The following is a 22,049-nucleotide window of genomic DNA, read 5'->3' as shown; positions in this document are numbered from 1 at the left end:
ATAAAATATACAAGGATTATACTCAGCCAATTCTATCTGTAGGAAGCTGTACACTGCCAGCAGTGGACAGCAAATGTCAGACACTGTGAGTGCTACGGCCTCAGGGGGAAGGGAAGGGCTCAGGGGTCTGGCACCAGGGCAAGAAATTCTCCAGACTGCCACGATCAAGGAAAAGAGACCACTTGGCAGCAAACTTTCTAATTTATATTGAATATGACGTTCATGGTATGAAATAATCCTGTTGGTCAGCTTGGGTCAAGTGCCCAGGTCTTGCTCCTCATTGCTGCGGGGGGCGAGCTCAAAAGCACTGAAACCTTGAAACCCACATACCACAGCTGGCTATAAAGTAAATATTTTCACAAATTCAGACACTAAAGTGCAGTTTTCCCAAGCATTACAAGAGAAATTAGTCCTGTGTCGCTCAAACCAGGACAGCGGGCCATCGCATCCCAAAGCCAGTCCCAGAAAGCACTTCCACGTTCCTGAAAAGCACTTGCAACCCAAGCTCTCTGCACACGTGTCTCATTTCTTTCCTGCCTAAATCCTTTGAGGGGAAACTTGAAGTTCAGCCCCCCCAAAAAATTGGGTCCATTAGGACCTCCTTGCCAGCACAGCACAGAGGCAAAAAGTACGTATTGGTTCAGTAGACACGGGTGCAGGTAGCAGAAATAACCATGTGGTGGCAATATGCTCATTGCAGCGCTGCATTTCGCCGCTACAAAACCTCCCAGGCGAAGTTTCAAGTACTCTCAGCTTCATCTTTCGTACAGGGTCCAAACAAGAGCAGAACAGGCCTGGTGGTCTGCCCGAGGAACGTAGTTCTGGACGAGCATCCTGTAATACTCAAGGCCTGGTGTTTCAGCTGGCAAACGGCAACAGCAGGCAGCACGCAATTTAATGGCATGTTAGTTGCAAGCTTCATTACATTAAGGGTTAGATATATTTCACCAACTGAATCTTCCAACAGCGCTGCAGTCCTGCTAAAAAAAAGAAGTCAGCACTCAGGTCGACATTCTTTGTGACTAAACAGTAATCTCTAATTATTTCAGATCATCTGAGATGCACAACTAACTCATCATCAGTAACTGGTTACCACAGACACAGCAATTATTTCTACATTAAAGCAATAAAGTAATTTACAATTTGATGTATTGTTTCTAAAACCATTTATAACCTAGCCTGCTCTTCCTTGACAATTGCCATATTTTGAAGAATAGCCCCAAACCATTTAAAAGGAACATTTCAAGAAAATAACCATATAGAAAAATCAGCCCACAATTCCTTAAAAGTGACAGGGAAAAAAATGTGCATTTAACTTTTTGGTATTTATAATGCTTTTTCCTTGGTTTTGGCTTTGAAAGTGGGAACAGTCAGTTTTATTTTGGGGAAAAGGCCATGGATCTAAGCGCAAATATGTAGGTCTGCATATCTAAATCCACGCAAACTCATGTGCAGGTCAGCAGGGATTGCAGGCATACAGCGCTGCCCTGGTCTGGCAGAGTATTTAGAGTATTACTGGTCACTGATATACGTTATAGATGATGCTTATTTAGCTTTCCACAGGCTGTACAGTGTCCTACTGCTTTCACCTAGGCATTGCAGCCATACTACCCTTGACGCAGAATGCAAAGATGAGGATTGGGAAAATGGAGAACTGCCCACTGTAGGTAAAGATCAAGTACGAGACCACCTGAGGAATCTGAAGGTGCACAAGTCCATGAGACCTGATGACATACATCCGCGGGTCCTGAGGGAGCTAGCAGATGAGGTCGCTAAGCCACTAGCCTTCATATTTGAGAAGTCGTGGCGGTCTGGCGAGGTTCCTGCCGACTGGAAAAGGGGAAACAACCCCTATTTTCAAAAAGGGAAACGAGGAAGACCCAGGGAACTACAGGCCAGTCAGTCTCACCTCTCTGCCTGGCAAGACCATGGAGCAGATCCTGCTGGAAACTCTGCTGAGGCATGTAGAAAACAAGGAGGTGATTGGTGACAGCCAGCATGGCTTCACCAAGGGCAAGTCATGCCTGACAAATTTGGTGGCCTTCTACAAAGGGGTTACAGTGGCAGTGGACAAGGGAAGACCAACTGATGTCATCTACTTGGATTTGTGCAAAGCATTTGACACTGTCCCACACAATATCCTGCTCTCTAAATTAAAGAGACAGGGATTTGACAAATGGACTACTTGGTGGATAAAGAACTGGCTGGACGGTTGCACTCAAGGAGTTGTGGTCAACGGCTCGATGTCCAAGTGGAGAGCAGTGATGAGTGGCATTCCTCAAGGGTCAGTACTGGGACCTGTACTGTTCAGCATCTTTGTTGGCCACATGGACAGTGGGGTCGAGTGCACCCTCAGCAAGTTTGCTGATGATACAAAGCTCTTTGGCAAGGTAGACACGCTGGAGGGGAGGGATGCCATCCAGAGGGACCTGGACAGGCTGCAGAGGTTGGCCCAAGCCAACCTCATGCAGTTCAACAAGGCCAAGTGCAAGGTCCTACATCTGGGTTGGGGCAATCCCAAGCACAAACACAGGCTCGGCAGGGAATGGCTGGAGAGCAGCCCTGAGGAGAAGGACCTGGGTGTGCTGATTGATTAGAAGCTCAACATGAGCCAGCAGTGTGCAATCGCAGCCCAGAAGGCCAGCCATATCCTGGGCTGCGTCAAAAGAAGTGTGGCCAGCAGGTCAAAGGAGGTGATTCTGCCCCTCTACTCCACTCTCATGAGACCCCACCTGGGGTACTGCATCCAGCTCTGGAGTCCCCAACAGAAGAAGGACATGGACCTGCTGGAGTGTGTCCAGAGGAGAGCCACGAGGATGATCTGAGGGCTAGAGCACCACTCCTATGAGAAGAGGCTGAAAGAGTTGGGGCTGTTCAGCCTGGAGAAGAGAAGGCTCCAGGGAGATCTTATTGCAGCCTTCCAGTACCTAAAGGGGGCCTACAGGAGAGCTGGGGAAGGACTTTTTACTAGGGCATGTAGTGATAGGATGAGGGGGAATGGCTTTAAACTAGAAGAGGGCAGGTTCAGATTGAACATCAGGAAGAAGTTTTTCACTTTGAGGGTGGTAAGGCACTGGAACAGGTTGCCCAGAGATTTTGTGGAGGCCCCATCCCTGGAGGCGTTCACGACCAGGCTGGACGTGGCCTTGGGCAACTTGGTCTAGTGGGAGGTGCCCCTGCCTATGGCAGGGGGGTTGGAACTCGATGATCTTCAAGGTCCTTTCCAACCTAAACCATTCTATGGTTACTTCCGAAGACCCTTATTGCAAGCACTTCTATTAATTCCTAATCCGAAGAAGATGAAAAAAAAAAAAACAGCAGTTTTGCACAGTTTCAGCTGAGGAAAGTGGTGTTAACCATCAACATGCTTAGCAGAAGTCACTTGTTGAACTGCATCAAAGTGCTTATGAACGTCTGTCCATGTCCAATTTGTAGCCCATTAATGTGCTACCTTTTATGTGCAAGTAAACCTAGAGTTTTTAGCAGACCTCTAAACAGGAACACTTCTTAATTTGTATCTCCACAATTATTTGACTATTCAATCCAACTAGAGAGGCAGAAGAAAGTCCTTTTTATTTTACTCAGTATCCAAGATGGATATAACTTTATGCCTTCAGATACAAGATTTTAGACTGCTGTATCTTTATTTTAAAGTATAAAGTAGCTCCAAACCTGTATGGCTTGGTCCTCTAACAGGTAATGTGAAACTTAATGGGGAATTTTGTATTTTAGGGAAGGGGGAGTTGTCATTTTTGTTTGACATAACTGTTACTCAGGCATGTAGCACAAAAGGATGGCCACAGGCTAATTTTCTTATTCCTGCATTGCTCGAATGACACCGAAATAACGTGTCAAAATACTGCAAACTAGCAGGAGCCCCCCCTCCCCCCAAGAAAAAAAAAAATCCAACCCAAAAAACCCCCAAGCCGGGGGGTTTAGTCGGACTGTGGCAGATGGATAAATACATAAATACCCCTGCAGGCACACGCTATTGTTATTTCAGGGTCCTTAATTCCCAAAGAAATCCTTCTTTAAAAATAAGAATTCGGCTAACTCCTGCTCAGTAACCTTAAGCAGAGCCCACCGCCGCGCATTTTCCCGCCCGCCCGCCCGCCCGGAGCCGCCTCTCGCCGCCGGGGGCACCGGAGGCCGCCACCCGGCCCGGCCCGGCCCCGCCGCCCGCCCGCCGCCTACCCCGGCCCGCGTCTTCCCCGGGGCCGCCGGGGGGGCGCCGCGCCGCCTCCCTCGGCCGCCTATATAGGGGAGGCGGCGGCGAGGCGGCGGGGCCGCCCGGGCGGGCGGTGAGCTGTGGTGAGTGGCGATGGTGGGGATCGGCCTTGCCCTTGTCCCTTGGCGGGGCGGGCCGGGCCGGGTCGGGTCCACCGCGGAGCGGAGGGGTCCCCGGACGGGAAACGGGGCTGCCCCGCGGCCTTGTGGGGCCTGGCGGGTGGGCCTGGGGTGAGCCGCGGCCTCGGCGCTCAGCGATGCGCGGCCCCGCGGGGAGCCGAGGGAGAGGCGTCGGGCCCGGGGTTGGGGGGGGGGGGCGGTTGCGGGGTTAGGCGGCCTCCTGCCCCGGTGGGCCTCGGCCATCTCGCCGCGGCGCCCCGCCAAGCGCAGGCCGGGGCTTATGCTGCACAAAACGGATGGGTGCTGTGGGAGCCGCGGCCGCAGCCTGAGCCTTTCCCCTCCGAGGGAGAGCCGCCCCTCGGCTGTGCCCGGCCTGGGGGATGGCGGTTTGGGCAGGGCAGAGCCCCGTCTGTGCGGTGGCTGCGAGCGGGTGTGACAGCCCGGTGGCGGCCCGCCGCGACCTTGGGGAGCGGAGAGGCGGCCGGCCTTCGCGGGCTTTTGCCAGGAGCTGGGGCTGCCTTCTGGGTGTCATTACTTACATCAGCAGAGAATTGAGGTCTGGAGCGGCGGGTGGAGGGCTCTGCGGGACATGTTAGGCTGACTAACGCTTCTGTGTTCCCAGGTTTGAGGTGTGGATTCGGAAGTTTCGAGAGTCGTTGTCTTGCTCGTACCTACCAGCAGTTTTTAATCTGCCACTGTTATTGCAAACAGGTAAAAAATAGGAGGGAGGTATGTACATATATAATACTGGTGTAGTTCTGGCTGAGTCCTAAGTCTTTTGAAAGTAGCAATGTGCTCTTATGGATCAGGAAACTAAACTTCCTTGGCTCTCAAAGTTTCCATATTTTTATAGGCATCTCTGTTTTTCCTTCTGCTGCCAAGCTCTCAGTGGGTACCTGTGGGTGATTTGGCATGTGCTCTCTTTGGGGACTGGCACAAGCTGATAAGCAGCGTGATGCAAGCGGTGTGCATTTTACTGAAGGCAGGCAATTGTTGCTCCCTGGTAATTCCCTTCGTTTAGAGGCTGTCTCGCTGATCTGTCGTTCTGCCTCTGAATGAGAAGCAAAACTGCGGAGTGCTGTGTGAACCCTAATGAGGTGTATAGGATAATGAAGTGTAACTTTGTCTTGGAGCCTCTGTTTTGAAATAACACCTAACATACTATGCTGTCAGTAGAGAAACGGTTCAAATCTGTTTCCACAATTTGGAAATAGCATATATTAGTGTCACTTATTATAAGAGTAGTGACTATTTTTTTTTAAACCCATTATGCTCAGATTCCTGCACCACGTCTTAAACAAATTGGACATGTGAAGTTAATGAGTGACAGTATTTAGTCTACTGGCTTTTTTTAAGCTTCAGGAGTAATAAATCTGTTTAGAGACGGGCTTTCTTAAAGCCTTGCTTGTATACAAGTGCCTGTGCTTGTAACGTAAAAATTGTAAAAAGGATGTGGTTCATACAATGTGGGATTTTTTTAATTATTTCAATGTAGCTTACTGGAAATTATGTTTCCCATTCACATTACCCCAAAATATATTTTGGGCTTCAAAAGAAGCATTACAGTAGGTAGAAGAGTGAAAAACGGTCTGTTTACTGATGTATTTTGCTTGAAGACAAGCTTAACAATCCATGAAGAGCTGATTCATGTGTGTATTTGTGTGTTTTTTAAGACTCATGCAACTTTTGTGACAGCACCACCAGCCAAGTGTCTAGCTCGGCAACACTGTTCTGAAACAGTGGGAGCTCTTTGGCTCAGTGATTTTACTCCAGATAAGCAAGCTTGCTTTAACTGCTTGCCCAGTGAAATTACCTTGCTGCAAACTTGAGAACTGAATTAATTTCAATGTTTTATTTGAAAGTGTCAGCTTTGTATTTCTGCTTTCCAGCTGCCTTCCTGAGAGATGAGGTGTAATTTTTATTTATAATATGCTGGTGTGTGGGGAACTCGCACTGGGAACATGACAGCCAGACACAATTCTAGATACTCATATTCATTCCTTCTTTACTCCTATCTTCTGAGAGCCACATAGAAATACCTAATGTGGCTGTATCATCATGAATAGTTTTCTTAACTGCTGTTCACCATGAGGAGAGCGATTCGGTGTTTTGCTTTATAGGTGAGGAGCTGAGACAGGGGGAAAATATTCCTGCCAGCTAGCCGTAGACACCTGATGGGGACTATGCTTCTATAATCACTAGAAAGGTAATGGTCAACGCTGTTCCCTGGAGGTACTGTTCCCTTTAAGTTTAGAGATCCAAGGAGACTAGAAGCTGGAAAGCCCAAGTAATCTGAAGCTAGGCAGTAATACTCCAGAGGACTTGCCTACTGTGGCAAAACTACTCAGTCAAAATACAAATATGCAACATCTCAGTCCTGGGAACAGCATTTTCTGCCTCTAAATGGTTTAGAACGAGCTAAGTAGAAGAGTGGAACTGAAAGCATTCATGTGATGCTTTTGCCAGTCAGTTGTAAATCGTGAATGCTTTGCCTTTCTGTTCTCTCAGGAGACAAATACCTCAACACCTGCCAGGAAACAGGAGACTTCACTCCGAAGTAACTGATAAACAAGCGTGAAGCATGAGGATCAACTCTGCTATTCAGGCTGCTATTGACCTCACAGCAGGAGCTGCAGGTAATGATGGAGAGAACTTAATTGCACAAAACTCCTGAGGGACAGTTTTAATACCTTTGAGTGTGAAAGCAATTTCCCATTTCTATAAAAAGCCTCACCCTCTGTATCTTAAGGATATGAAGGTGAAGCAGCTGACCTCAGCCAGTGTTGTAGCTGCATCATTATTGCCCCTGCCAAAAAGTGAAGGTGTAATCCTTATTTCAGACTAAGAATTTTCCAGGAAGAGGTTTAAGTTCCAGTGCTAGTTCTCATGTTTACATAGTTTAAGAAGTAGAGTTTTGCAGTTAACTCGGTGTGTGGGTGACTGAGGTGCTGCTTTTGTCACAGGAACCCTCTCTAAGTGAAATGGGCTAGAGGCTGTCTGAAGGGGTATTGGCTCAGGCAACATCCTGGTGTAAATCTTTTAAAAGCTAGGAAACTCAGTAGTAGAACTGACAATCATGAATTCACTTAACTAACTTCCACTTCAGTCTAGTCTGTGCTATAAAATTTTGCTGGACCAGTTGTGGCAGTCCGAGGTCTGGAAGCAGTTGTATTGTCTCATTGATGTTACCATGAATCAATTGTTAACTCTACCAGGCAAAAGGGGTCTTTTTGACATTTCTAACTTCATCTGTGGTTAAAAAAAGCTATTGTAGAAGTACTGGAAAAGCTTTTGTCATGAGGGCAGGCTTAGCCACAGAGGTACTAGTTTCTGATGGAAGCTTAGATGATATCCAGAGCAGATGAGAAACATTAGGGTAGAACAGTTAATTTGTCAATGTTTGTACAGAAAAGGTGGAAGGAAAGATTTATTTATTGTAGTTATAATCAGCTTAAACAGTTTAATTTTTTTTTTCTTGTCTGTACAATAGCTATTACAATCAGTCCTTTTATGACTGTGTTAATGCTGTGGATATGACAGTATTAATGGTGTTAAGTGCATTCAGGGTAGTTATCTGAGGAGTTATTCATCAGAGTGGAGTTAACCTTGGTGCAGAGAAAGCAAGAGGTAACAGATAAAGAGTCCAACGTGGCACCTTCATAAAGCATTTCATCTGCCACCACATTTTGCCCAGCGAATACCTGCTTTGTTGGCATTTGCAAAATATGTTATTGACTCTTACCCTGTAAGGGAAGAGAAGTATTTCTGCTCTTACTCCCTTGTTGCCTTAGAAACAAAAAAGTTTCTGCTACTCTGTTCATTCTCCTTGGGTTTTGGGTCCTCAGTAAAGAATAGCTATTGCATCTGCTCTGTTTCCCAAAGTACTAATGTAATATCTGTGCAGTTCTTGATGGTTTTGCGGGTGTTCCCAGGTGCTTGAATGAAAGGTGTGATTGCTTTCCTTCCCGGTACTTCGGTACTTCAGCTTAGCAATGCTGTTGTTAACATCCGGGGCAGTGGAGCACTCTGGCTTAGGAAGTTGTCTTTCTGTGTTGAAGCCTGGTGTGTCTCATCTTGGCTACCACAAGAGCTGGAAACTAGTATTAGCTTAGAAATCTTTTGTTTGGTGATACTGTTCCATGCCTACATTCAGTCTAACAGGGCGTGCACTTGAGGTTTGCCTGATCTTTGGCAGTAGAGCTTCGAGGATCTTAGAACTAATTATGCTGGTTTCTTCTCTGGAATAGTTCTTCCTTCCTCCTAATAAGATGAAGGAATTCAGAGCTGTTTCAACATGACTTCAGTAATCTTAAGTCATTGTTCTTGTTCTTTTTCTTTGCTACTTCTGTTGTAATAGATAGTTTTACTGTTCTTCTAGTATTTATTTTCCATATTCTTTCCACATACTTGCTTTGTATTGCCTATGTTCACTGGTAGCGCTTGTTTCTGTGTTACATATGTCTGCGCACCGTTTAGTATGTAACTAGGCAAACAGCTAGTTCCTCCAGCAAATGCGTAACCTGGTTTTACCTTCCTCTCCAGATACAGTCTTGACTAGCTGATAAGTAATGACATATTGGGGCAAGTACGTTCTGAACAAGAATAAATAAGTCATTTAGCTGCCTGCAGGTCATAGTCCTTTGCCTAGGATCTGAGCAACCTCTAATCACTTCTTCTCTTTCCTCACCATTCCCATGTTTTATTAGGACCACATTTACCTAAACTTACAAGCAGGGTTGACTTTTTTGTTTTTCTTGTTTTGTTTTTCTTGGTGGTGCTGGTTTTTTAGACTCTACTGCTGGCTGGAAGAATTATATTTTTTTCTTTAATATTTTAGATATTATCTGGGACTCTTGGTCTTTACCTTGAGGCTTACAAAGTTCATTGCTGTAGTTTACTGGGCTGCTTGTACCACCTCCAATGACAGTGTAAGGAGAGCCTTTTCTGGTTTTGGAACAGCTGTTGACAGTCAACTCCCAATTTTTCAGCTTTGCATTCCCAAGACCATTTGTGGTTTTCTTGGGCTTCTTCCAACAGCTGTTATTTTACTACATGCAGATGTTTTAGGTCTACCTTTATACAAGAACCTAGCACACGTTCTGTAGATTAACAACCACCTGACTTGACTGCAAGTAGCATTGGCTGAGCCTTTCCAGTTCTGCTTTTCATCTGAGGCTGACATGGATGTTACTACTTCTCTCCTTTGTTATCCCTCCCAGAGCAAGAAGCTCTTTAGAGTTAGTCATGCAAGGAAGCACGAAGCTTTTAGCGATCCATCTGGTTGAGAATGAGGTTTTATGGGAGCTAGGATCTCGAGTTCCTTTTAAAGACCTGAAGTACCTCTTCGCAGAGGAGCAACAATGATGTAACACAAATGTGTTTGCAAATAGTAAAATCGATTGAAAATTACCCTGGTTAAACAAATGCTTGCTTACTTTTCTACTCCCTGCTTAGAAGAAAAATATCTATCTTAACTGGATTCACAAATTTGTTTCTATTTCAGTTTCTTTACATTGCCTTCATCTACAGATAATTATTTCAGTTTCATAGCTGAAAAAACATCTTGTTAACTTGCCCTCTTTAAGGTATACGCATGTCAACTGTGCTTTGGTTAAAGATCAGCTTCTGTTTTAGGATGGTAGTTCTCTCTTGCTAAAAAAGCGAAACCATAAAGTTTTTATGAGGTACACCTATCACATCCTTCCTGTAAGGTATTGGCTTCTAATAGATTGCTGTCAGTGTATGCTGAAGCATACACACTTTTTCTTACTGAAAAAGTGTAGCATTAGCTCTTTTTGCAGACTACTGAATCAAGTTGGATCTTGTGGAAGAACACTGCGCTGGGGGCAAAGTGATTATTGATGACATTGATGGAAATACCTCACAAGTTTTCAGAGTATTGACCTTGCAGTTCAGTTTGGAAAAGATAACATGTTGAGAAACTTTGCCCTTTTGCCCTTTTTCAGCGTATCCTGGGTGCTTTCTTCCAGTACGTGGGAATAAATGTAAATAAGAATCATCTGGAGTTTTAAAGTAAAGAGCTTGAGTCTTTATTATCAATTTATAATGCATCATCAGTTTTAGCACTTTCTCAGCAGTGTTCCTCTTGTCCTGGGGGGATCTTTGTCTCACTTGATTACTTTTTCAGGTTTTTTTTTGTTATTGTTGGAACGTAAAATCAGATGGCTTCTGAACCACTACCTTAATGAGCAAGGGAAACTGTTGCTTAAGTCGTTAACACAAGCGACTTGATTGCAGAACAATACCTCTAATTCAATGCCCATTTATGTAAGTGAACTGATTCATTTAGGTGCTTGCTTTTAGTAAGGTAAAGAAACATTTTAATGAGAATCAAGCTGTTACTGCTCTTATGTGTGACTTTTTTTCTTCGGGTAACTAAATTCACCACTGGTAGTTAATGCCATTGTGCTAAAATCAGTGCAGTTGTCTTTTCCTGCAACAAATTCTTTCATCTTTGCTTTCTGCGTGATTTTCCTAATAGTGCTGTTTGTGCATAGGTGTTTCAGTTGTGTTAACCTCCAGCCACCGTCTTAAATTCCACTGCTTGCTTAGGTGGGACAGCATGCGTGGTGACTGGCCAGCCCTTCGACACTGCAAAGGTGAAGATGCAGACGTTCCCCGAAATGTACAAAGGAATTGTTGACTGTTTTGTGAAAACCTATAAGCAAGTGGGGTTTCGAGGCTTCTACAAGGGAACCACACCAGCGCTTGTAGCCAACATCGCAGAGAACTCTGTTCTGTTCATGTGCTATGGATTTTGCCAACAAATTGTAAGAAGAATTGTTGGAGTAGACAGGAAAACAAAGCTCAGGTTAGTAATATTTTTATAATAAATAAATTTAAAAAAACATGCAACTGCTGTTTGCAAATACTGTCAGGGTGCAACTGATGTCCCAGGCCCCCCTCTGCCAGTATGCAGTCTAGTAAGTTTTGGAACGTAGACCTTTGTTCTAGGATAACTAGGACAGCGCCGTCTACTTGTCACTGCAGCTGGCTGCTTTAGATAATCATAACTTAATTGGAATATTCAAGACCTGGAACATCTTACCAAAGGGAGTGAGCACTTTAACACCTGGCAGTTGGTATTCCCTTGATCTCTAGGTTGTTCTGATTTTGTGGAGGAGGTAATGGTTCCTCTTACTAGGAGCCATACTAAGAAGAAAGGATGCTTTTCTAATATTGCCTTGCTTTTTAAATTTATTTATTTGAGTTTCAAAAGCTTGATTGTAATGGTGGTTAGACCGAGGGTCTAATTTTGCACTGTGGTGTCTACAATACGGGCAATAAGTGGTTGCCTAAGGAATGAGAAAGAAGAGAGAAAGTGCTTAATGTTTGCTCTGAGTCCTCTGCCAGGCTGTGCTCTTAGTTCAGAGGATTTCTTGAGCCTGGTGTGATCCAGTCTCTGACTTTTGATCTCTTTTGAAGCACTTGTCTGGTCTCCCCTCAAATTCTTCTAAGTTCCTTGTGTCTGTGGGATTTTGTAGTCCTCTATCCATTGGTCTGTGCCCCTTTTCCCCATCTGAGTCCTGTCCTAGGTAGAAGGATTCCAGCCCTCCTAGTCAGTGAGCACTCAGGAGCTGTTCCTTTAACTGTCCTTGTTGCCTTTCTCTGAAACTCTTGTAATTCTAATGCATCTGGGTTTGAGCTCACGAGACCAGAGTGGTTCAGAGTATTCTGGCTGTGAACAAGTTGTGGATTTATGCACTGGCATAACTATCACAATCTCTTTCTAGCTAGGATGGGTTTTCTTCAGGTGCATCACTTTAGAGCTTCTCACACTGTACTAACTCCATTCATTCAGAGTAACACGAGGTTAACCGCATTCAGCTTTTTATTAATAGCTTTGTTCTGCATGTGAGATCTCTGGCACGACATGGGTAGCTACCTAAGTGCAGGACAAGTATCTAAAACTGGCATTATGTGAGGTGTTCTGTGACCTGTGACATTAAGATGTGCTGTATCTTAAGACTGAGGCCTGCTATGAGGGACTATGAAGCAATGAAGATACTTATATTAATTGCTCTCTACTTGCATTCTCTTTCACTGTTTTCTGGCACTTGAGACCTCTCAGCTGAGATCGAATTGTTTTCACCTGTTTTATTGCTTGCTTAGATCGGGGGTTTTCTGCTTGCTCAGCTTACACACCCCTTATCTTTTCCTACCCACTAAAACGTAGGAGGTAGGCCTACCAACAGCATGCTTTGTTGCTTAGCCATCTTTTGTGATCCTCCTGGCAGGTAGACCACAGACTTGCAGAGGTCCTAGGATCATCTCTTCAGGTGACTGAGACAGCATGTTTAGGGTGTATGTAAGGGTCGTAGCGCAGGAAACTTTCAAACAATACACATAGGTGTACTAGGATAGATGTAGGATACAGAATGGGAACATAATTTGAATATGCAGCAATAGCAAGTGCCTTTGACATCTCACCCTTCTTTTCTTGGTCAGATACTGGTACTTTTCAGATCCAGGATGGCTGTTTAAGTCATTGTTGATTGAAAAGCAAGTATTGTGACTGCATGGCTGTACTAGGACAAAATAATAAAGGATTTAGGTTTACTTAAAAGGTTTCTCCCTTATTGTTGCTCCCTTGGACTCTTCATCTGGATCATTGTGGGAGCATCTTATGAGGTGCGCGTATGAGAGAATTGTATTGACGTGGTCTGCAGTGGTGCCCTGAGTACACGTGGTCTGTCTGGGACTTCTCCACCTATTCTTATTGTGGAAGAGTCAAGAAGTCTTTGTAGTGTGCTGTAGGAGAGGGAAGAAAGCCCAATGAGGTGGCCATCCTCTAGATGTGACAATAAAGAACTACAATTACCTTCATTGCCTCTGCTGTTTAAAAACTGTCATACTGTCTTAGCCTGAAGAAGAAAATGCATCAGGTTGCAAACTGAGGTGAATCTGACCATTTTTCTTACTGTATCTAAGCAATTGCTTCTCACTTTTTCATTATTTTATAATGTTTGCTATTTCTCAAAACCAGCTATAATAGTTTGGTTTTGCTTTAAGTTACCTTTTCAGTCATACCTTTGAATGGCTTGGAAATAAGCTTGCGTAGCCTGCCTGTGTTTAGGGATACCCTGCTTAGTGTGTGAAGCCTTGCAAAACAGTTACAAGGACAGTTACAAAACACTGCTTTTCCCGGTTAAAGGAATGCATGCCAGTGATGCATAAGTCAGAAATAAAACAACTAGAGAGAGAAATGCTAAATTCCATTTATCTCTTAACATCCATTTAGTCTACCCAAACTGATTTCATTCTGTGCTAAAGTCTAATCTGAGACAATCAAAGGGAAAGAGAAGTGCTAAATTCCATTTTTCTTTAAATGCCCATTTAGTCCAACCAATCTGATTCTGTTCTGTGCCAAAGTCTAAACTGAGAGAACTATTATCCTTGCTCACCTCAGTTTGACTTTCTCAGTACGTGACTAGTCATCTTCAGCAGGTTATTTTCTTTGAAGAAACAAGATAAATGCCTGTTACAGAAGAAGCAGCAGTGTAAGAGTAGAGGATTCTTGCTCCTGTGCTGTGTGATCAAAACTCTCCCATCCAGAAAAATTACTGAATTAAGCATTTTGAGTTGAGAAGGAACTTGAACAGGATTCAAGGCTTACCACTTCTGCAGTGAGGCTCACTATACTGAAGACCAAAGCCTAAACAGTGGGTCTCCTTGAATTTTTGTGTGTAGAGTTCAACATCAACAGGCGAAAGTAGAAAAGACCTGAATTATGGCTAAATCTAGTCCTTTGTGTATATGTGTGAGAATTCTTTTCAAGACTGATAGCATATGGTGGGGTTTTTTTTCTCTCTTGAAGGAGGAAGGATCCTGTGCGCTCTTTAGTGCATAGTTAGGCACCTCTTCCATATCTTCCTATCCTAATTCTTCAGTGTGTAACCTTATTGCCTTGCTCTAGCTCATAGCTTAATGACTGCAGGACTCAGCCATGTACTATATTTTTAACTCTGCCTCGCTCTGTCTTGACCTTCAGTGGGTTGCATCTCAGATCCCTGTTACGCCAAGCTGTGTGCGCGCTGCAGGAGCCTTGTGCAATCAGTGTTGCCATCTCTTGTTTACTGCATATTATTCAATTGCTGCTCCACAGGCAGTTACTGATTTCTTCCACTTCGACAGTTCTTGTCACTGCTGTATCTGAATGTCACCAACTTTGTTTCATGTCACAGCTTTAGTTCTGTGATACTTCGGTGAGGTGAAAAGTTGTAGCTTTAAGCTCTGATACTGTAGGCGTATAAAACTGCCGGGCACTGGGCTAACATCTCCCTTGCATGGAAGGACATTCAGTGCAGCAGCAAGGTCAGTCTTCACTGTGCTGACTCCTCAGGCTCTGAAAGAAGAGCTTGTTCTGTCCTATTGTCCAGCTCCTGTCCAATGCACCAGTGTCTGTAAGAGCCTGTTTTAAACATACATCATAAAGCAGTGTGATCCTGGAGTACCAGCCTAAGTCCTGGTGGCTTAGCAGCCCAGACTTAGTGGTATGTGTGAAATCACCGCAAAGCAAGTCTCAGTTTTGGAATAGTGTGAGTCAATGCAGATTACAGTGCTGTCCCCTTCAGTGGTGTGGTTTACGTTTGACTGCGCTTAGATTCACATGGTTGCATTCATGGCAGCACATCCAACTAAGATGATTAAGGGCCTGGAGCATCTGCCTTATGAGGAAAGGCTGAGAGAGCTGGGACTCTGTAGCCTGGAGAAGAGAAGGCTGAGGGGAGACCTTATTATGGCGTACAAGTATCTAAAGGGTGGGTTGAAGGAGGATGGAGCCAGGCTCTTCTCAATGGTTCCAAGTAACAGGACGAGGGGTAACGGGCACAAGTTAGTACACAGGAAGTTCCGTTCAAATACATGGAAAAACTTCTTTATGGTGAGGGTGACAGAGCACTGGCACAGGCTGCCCAGGGAGGTTGTGGAGTCCCCTTCTCTGGAGATTTTCAAGACCCGCCTGGATGCAGTCCTGAGTAATGTGCTGTAGGCAATCCTGCTTTAGCAGGGGAGTTGGACTAGATGATCTCTAGAGGTCCCTTCCAACTCTGAAAATTCTGTGATTCTGTGATCCATAGAAAGATTATGGTAGTCCATTGTGCCTTGGTTTCAGGTTTCTATTATCTTCCATTGAAAACCTGTATTAATACTGGCAAGGTGAATTTGGGAATACTGACATCTATGTGAGGTGATTATTGTTCCTGTTTTCTTTGAGGAAGTAACTAGTACCTAAAAGTTGCCCAGTAAAACAAGTCTATGGAAACTTTTACAAAAGCCAAGAAGGGGAAGATTTGATAGTGGTTTTGTTCTGCTGCAATCACTAAAGTATAGCAAGAAGAGCAAAGGTTGCGATGTATTTTCTGAGGTGTTAAAAAATGTATTTCAGTTGTATATGAAGATAAGATGAGCTAAGGTTTTTCATCTCCCCAGTTCAAATAACTGTCCTTTTCCCCTGAGATTCTTTCCCCCAAGACTGCCCATTAGTTTTCCTTGACGATATTTAGAGTACAGGTTCAGGAAGCTGATTGCTGGTGCAGTGGCTCCACTGCACTGAAGGTCAGTACCCAAATACCCTCTGCAGTTTCTCTCTTGCAGTGATTTGCAGAATGCTGCTGCAGGCTCCTTCGCCTCTGCTTTTGCCACCCTTGTCCTGTGCCCCACAGAGCTGGTGAAGTGCCGGCTGCAGGCCATGCATGAAATGCAGTTGTCAGGAAAGATAATCCAGGGACACAAGTAAGTATACACCCTGCACAGTATCCCTAAAATCCTTTTATGTGTATTTATTATTTTTAATTCTGTATTGACTCAGTGTCATGTGTTTAGTGCACTGTTAACCAGAGATGAGTTGTGGCTGGGAGGGTCGCAGCCTGGAAATCTTTCAGGCACCAGTGAAGGGCTCCTGGCAAGATCTTGGTCTGTTTTACTTGAGTCCTGTTGTCTGCACACTGGATCTAACCCTTAATTGTAGCTGCAGTTGCTATTGTTCTGTAATCTTCTTATTATTTGGTTATTAAGCATCACTAACTGGATCAACCTCTCTCAGTACAGTTTGGTCAGTAGTAAAGGGTGTTATTCAAAAGGATGGTCCCCTTGGATTTTACCGTGGCCTGTCAAGCACTTTGCTGCGAGAAGTCCCAGGCTATTTCTTCTTCTTTGGAGGATATGAACTGAGTCGGACGTTCTTTGCTGCTGGGAGATCAAAAGATGAATTAGGTACAGTGCCCCTTTTTCCAGGTGGATTCTAGCCTGCTGTCATGGGAGGCGCAAGGGAGGAAGATACGCTAATAATGCCCAGCAGTTGTAAAATACATGTAAAAAAAAGGAAACTGGGCATACAGGTCTGCATTTTGTGTATATATAATAATGCATTATTGAAGTGACAACTTCCCAATAGAGTGAGATGTATTGTACATGGAGAATAAATACAGTGAGTTAACAGTAATACTACAAAACTACTTAAATATCTGACTCTACACTGTAATGCAACTCTGAACTATTTCATTTCAGCAGCCGTTTAGAGCGATTTTGATGTCTTTAGCTGTATTGTCTTGAACTGTATGTTCAAGTGTAGGCTGAAATATATGCTGACCATTAGTTGTCATTACAATGATAGTAAGAGAACACCAAGATTGAAAATTAGACACGGAAAAAAATGAGGAGATGCCAGAATAAAGATTGCTTGTCTTTTTTTGAAAGACTGCACAACGGTACTTCATCTTATTGGGAGTTAGGATTTCAGCTGTATGCGTTCTGGTCTTTGTTGTTGCAAAATGTTTGTAAATATCTGATCTAAAACAGAATGAGATTGCATCGTGAAAAATGACTGATCACAAAGTAACTTCACTATAACAAATAAATCTCTATAGGTGACACTACGTGTTGTTACTCTGTTAAACTGTTTCATAGTTAACATTGGAAAGTTATTACAAGCGTCAAAGGAGTGGAGTTAATCTAGTTAATACAGTCAAAACAGAATTCTGAGCTACACTTTTTTTAGTATGGCCCATAAACAAGGAGGCACTCCTTATAACCTTTGAGCTTCTAGTTAGACTTGCAACTTACCAGTGGCTTAAAATTAACTTAAAGGTTTGTGAGGGAGCGGAAACTGCTCTTTTGTCATAAGCAGGTGCCTCTGTGTTCTCTCTGACTTCTGTAGATGAAATAACATGATACTTATATTGGTGAATATTTTGTGGTGTGTATAAAAGCTTATTTCTTAACTTTAGGTCCCATTCCGTTGCTACTAAGTGGAGGTTTTGGAGGCAGCTGTCTGTGGATTGCTGTGTATCCTGTGGACTGTGTCAAATCTAGAATTCAGGTTCTTTCAATGGCTGGAAAACAGACAGGCTTTATGGGAACATTTGTAACTGTTGTGAGAACTGAAGGTGAGTACACAGTATCAACAGAATCTGTAGGGCTGCAGATTGAAAACTATACCCTCCAATACAAAAATTGCTTAAGGAATCTAGTCTACTGATACGTGTTAGAGACAGGCAATAACTTTCTAACAAACAGAATATTTGATGCTTCACGTAGTCTGGAAAGCTTGGAGTCTAGATTGAGACCTACTGCATCTGCCATGCCTCTTGGTCAGGAGGCAAGTCACTTAAAGCTAACAAAAGCTCTGTATGCATTAAAAGCAGCTAAAGGAATGAGCTCCATTACCCATGACCAAACCTATACCAGTGAAGTTCAGTACACAATTTTTCTTCACCTCTAGAAGTTAATATATGGCTGACTGAGAGCTGTTTGATTAAATCAATCCTATCTAGCCTGGCAACTTGGGGCATCTACCTCAGTGTCTCATCTCTGGAAAAGGCCTGCCCCAGGCACTTCAGAAGATGGTGTTAGGAATATGTAGATATGAATTCCTGGCCCTGTTGCTAGGGGAGATACTCATCAGAGCAGGGGTCTGACTTTGGGACACAGCTCCAGCCTAGTCCCACTGTTCTTTCTGTCCCCTTGCCAGCTGTGGTAGAGCTGCTGTGAACTGTATCCTCAGGTGACTGGGGTGCCCTTCTGAAGACCCTGTCATACCTGAGAGAAGCCTCTAACATAAACACTTAAGTGGCTAAACTCATGTTACAACTCTAGATATTCCTTCTGTATCAATACCCAGTAACACTGCAGTTAGCAGCTCTATCGTGAGTTCAGCTCTGTGTGTGCCCGTCTGTGCGGCAGCATTACAGCTGTATCCTTTGAAGGTAAAAGCACAGTGGTTGAAGCAGATGATGTACAACTTAATCAATTACTAACTGGCTCTGATTTCATTTGCAGGTGTACTTGCATTGTATTCTGGACTAAAGCCAACTATGATCCGTGCATTCCTGGCCAATGGGGCACTGTTCCTTGCCTATGAGTACAGCCGGAAACTTATGATGAAACAAGTAGATTCTTACTGATACCTTCTAGCAGATGGAGAACAAAAGGTTGTTTAAGGATCATTTAAATAAACGATCAAAAACCTGGTCTGAGCAGGGCCAAATCAGTGACCTAATTTTAGGAACTCAACCTCCAGTTTAGGATTTGTAACCTTTTAAATTCAGGTGATTTTATAGAGATGTGTATACACTGCTTGAACTATCTCCACCTTGCAGATTCTGGACTAGGTACGTTGCATGTCATAAATGTATTTTCCTGACCTGTAATGGTGCTAAAAATACTTACGTTACCTGTTGGGTTTAATGTAACATGCAGCAGTGAGCTGTGATTTGTTTAAGGCAAAGCAGTGTTTTCAATTCTGTGCTGTGGTGGTGAACTTCCCCAGTTGTTGCTGGCAAGTCTGTGACTCAAAATAACAGAAGGCCTCTCTAATCTTGCTGGGTATGGCTGACATACATATCCCTCACCTAACCCCCTGGCCTTCTCCAGCTCTGTGACTTTCCAAGGCTATGGCAGTTGGTGTCTGAATTGTGTACTCTGTCCCAGTGAACGTGCTTATAAAAGTAGGTGGTGTTTACCCCTTTCCTTGTATGGCTTAAAGCCTGAGATATGCCTGCATTTGAGACAAAAGCATATAGTTACTGGGTTTAAGGAAACCATGTGACATTTCATTATTTTTTAAATGCTTTCAAGAAGTGCTGGAGTATGCTAAGCACCACTAGAATTACTTAACATAAGGGAGACTGCTGGCTCTGAGCACAGAATTGTAACTTTGTGCAGGCTCCTGTTGGGTCACCTTGACACAAATGAGTCCTTGTGCTTGAAGGACAAAATGCTGAAGAGGAGCAGAAAGCCAGAACTGAGTTCTTTAAGAAAACTGACACCATAGTCTCCATGGTGTAGCACGCATGCACTTGGGCTAGAAGTCCTGCCACTTGCTGTGTCTCTTCAGCTCAGTGGAAAAAGCTCACATGACTGGATAGTTTGTCTCACCTTCAGGCCTGGAGGGCATACTTGATTAACTATGCAGTTAGTCAGCGTTACCCAAAATGATGCAAGAATGCCTATTTCTAGATGCCACTCTCATTCTTGAAGTAGGATGTTCTTTCTAGAAGCATGCTCTACCTTGTAAGAAACAGCTACTGCCTGTCCTGGGAGAAGGCAAAGCAGGTCTCAGAGCAACACAATTCATGACTCAGGCCTGGGGCTGTATGAAGGGATGTTGTTTGTGTGCTGTGACAACCTACCCTTATGGAGGGCACACAGAGCTCTTTGACCCACCAGGATCATCAGAGCTGCACAGAGAGTAGCAGCTTGCCGCAGCAACCACAACTTGTCAGTGACAATAGTCACAGCTGGAACAGCTCAGTTTTGTGTGTTACAGCATCCCTTTCAGAGCCCAGAAACAGGAAAAAGCTTCAGGCATAGATGAAAGCATCTCAATACCTACTGCCTCTTGCAGTGCACCCAGGGTGCACTTAAACTGGCTGCTCCACTGCACTGTTACAGCCTCTTTGATGAAAAGTGATTGCAGCAGTTCCACAAACTCTTCTTGCTCCCCCAGCCTTCATGTGCAGCAAGAACTCTTCATCTCCCTTTCCTGCGCCCATGAGAAAAGGCAGTTAAAGCAGGGCATGGCTGAAGAATCTTCAGTATCTGTCACACCAATTTACCCTGATTGACCAGTACAGAGGGCAGTAACACTGCATAGTCAGGACTTTAAAAGGAATTTATGCCAAATGTTTTAATAATTCAGGTACAAGGCTGAGGCTTTAAGAGTTGTTAGACTTCCCTGTCTTTTCCAGTTGTCTACCCAACAGAAACAGCATATTTGTATACATTTCTATTAGTTAGAAAAAGGTGAGAACTGATTCCACATCAGTAGAATACTTCAATCTATTTCTTAGATTTGTCTTTGCTTTCATTTTTTAAAGCTGATGGTTGCAGTTTTTAATACAAAAGTTGAAGCTTCAAGAGAAGCAGGATATTTAGAACTGAACCTACAGCAAGAAGCTGGTGGCTTAAGCAGACATGCATTTTGAGAGTTTACCTTTTGAAGTTTATGTAAGCAGTAATTTTCTATTCACAGCTGCTTAAGCTGTACACATGTATCAGTTGTTCAGCTCAGAACTCTGTATGTTGGTATAGGAATTCAGGGGAATAAAGTTTGATTTTATTAACTGAGTGCCTGATTATTGGTTATGCAACAACATTTAACAAGCTTGTCTAGCTGAGGAGCAGAGAGGTTGAAGTCAGTGTCATCACCCCTCCAGAATTAAAGGAAGAGGTTTTTTTCCAATCAAAAAGTGTATAAATCCCTCAAAACAAGGGAAAGTGCCAGCTATAACAAGGTGCTGTGAAACAACTGCAGGTTTTACATCATCTACTATGGAAAAATAAAGCCCATAGTTTAGCCCTTGGCCTGGCTCTCTGTTAGTACTGAAATCAGTTCTAACATGAAGATTCAACTCCCAAGTTTGTAGATTGTTGATTACTGCGATACACGCTATAAGGTAAACTTCCTGCCAGAAGAATGCCAAGAGTCCAGCGCAGGCCATCCTATATTCCATACGTATGGGATTAGTGTCTACTACCCTGAAGCCAGACAAGGTCAGTGCTGCAGGGAGTTCAGGAACTGTTGTAACCATCTTCTGAGCAGTGGCACTGGGATCTCTTAAGAGAAGTGTAGTATCTCCCTCCAACAGCTATTTTGTTACTCATTCTTGCTTATACAGTAGTTTTTAACTTAACTGCACGCTGCAGCTAGGAAAGTCTGACTCTTGCTGTTACAGCTTTTGCTGCTGCTACACAAGGAGATTAGTTTACTCCCCAAGGAGGAAGAAGGTTCACCTTAACAGCCCTGCAAACTATTAGAAAGGGCATCCTAGGACAGTGATATCCAGTTGCCTTAGCTAAGCCAAAAGGAACTTAGTCATCACCCACTTCTAGCTGCAACAAAATGGCATCCTATTCCAGCTCCTCGTACATTCCGTGCAGACACAGCAGCCTTATCTGCCTTCATGCTCCATTGCCCTCTAGTGATGCAGCTGTGGTCCCACTCCTGGACAAGTGGGTATTCCTTCCTTTTCTCAAGCCAGAGGTTGCATTAACTTCGCTGGCACCCCTTAATCCTTGAGGGGCAGTTTACTAAGTTTATGTGCAGCCTCTGAAGCAACAATACAGTTGGGGGAACAGCACTACAGAAGTTGAACACAAGCCAGCACAGCCTTCCAGCACAGGCTGGGCTGCAACAGCAGACTCTGGAGCCAGCAAGTCAGACAGTTCTAACCCTCTGCTCA

General features: G+C 43.9%; 1 protein-coding gene across 2 annotated transcripts; it reads left to right on the top strand.

The window, feature by feature from the left end:
* The first annotated feature begins 4,222 nt into the window (after window positions 1-4,222).
* Window positions 4,223-20,924, top strand: SLC25A15 (solute carrier family 25 member 15). 2 transcript variants are annotated; one of them, XM_082488371.1, is made up of 8 exons: window positions 4,223-4,311; window positions 4,970-5,058; window positions 6,856-6,983; window positions 10,921-11,179; window positions 15,964-16,101; window positions 16,412-16,581; window positions 17,595-17,753; window positions 18,646-20,924. In XM_082488371.1, the coding sequence occupies exons 3-8, from the start codon at window positions 6,929-6,931 to the stop codon at window positions 18,768-18,770; spliced, it is 906 nt and encodes a 301-aa protein (XP_082344497.1). In that variant the 5' UTR covers window positions 4,223-4,311; window positions 4,970-5,058; window positions 6,856-6,928; the 3' UTR covers window positions 18,771-20,924. The 2 variants fall into 2 exon arrangements, with proteins under 2 accessions (XP_082344497.1, XP_082344496.1); XM_082488370.1 differs by lacking the exon at window positions 4,223-4,311 and having other exon boundaries at window positions 4,629-5,058.
* Window positions 20,925-22,049: the final 1,125 nt, after the last annotated feature.

The sequence above is a fragment of the Vanellus vanellus genome (genome assembly GCF_965231255.1).
Source record: "Vanellus vanellus genome assembly, chromosome: 1".
In the NCBI taxonomy this organism is placed as follows: Eukaryota; Metazoa; Chordata; class Aves; order Charadriiformes; family Charadriidae; genus Vanellus; species Vanellus vanellus.
This window is presented reverse-complemented; position numbering and strand designations above follow the sequence as displayed.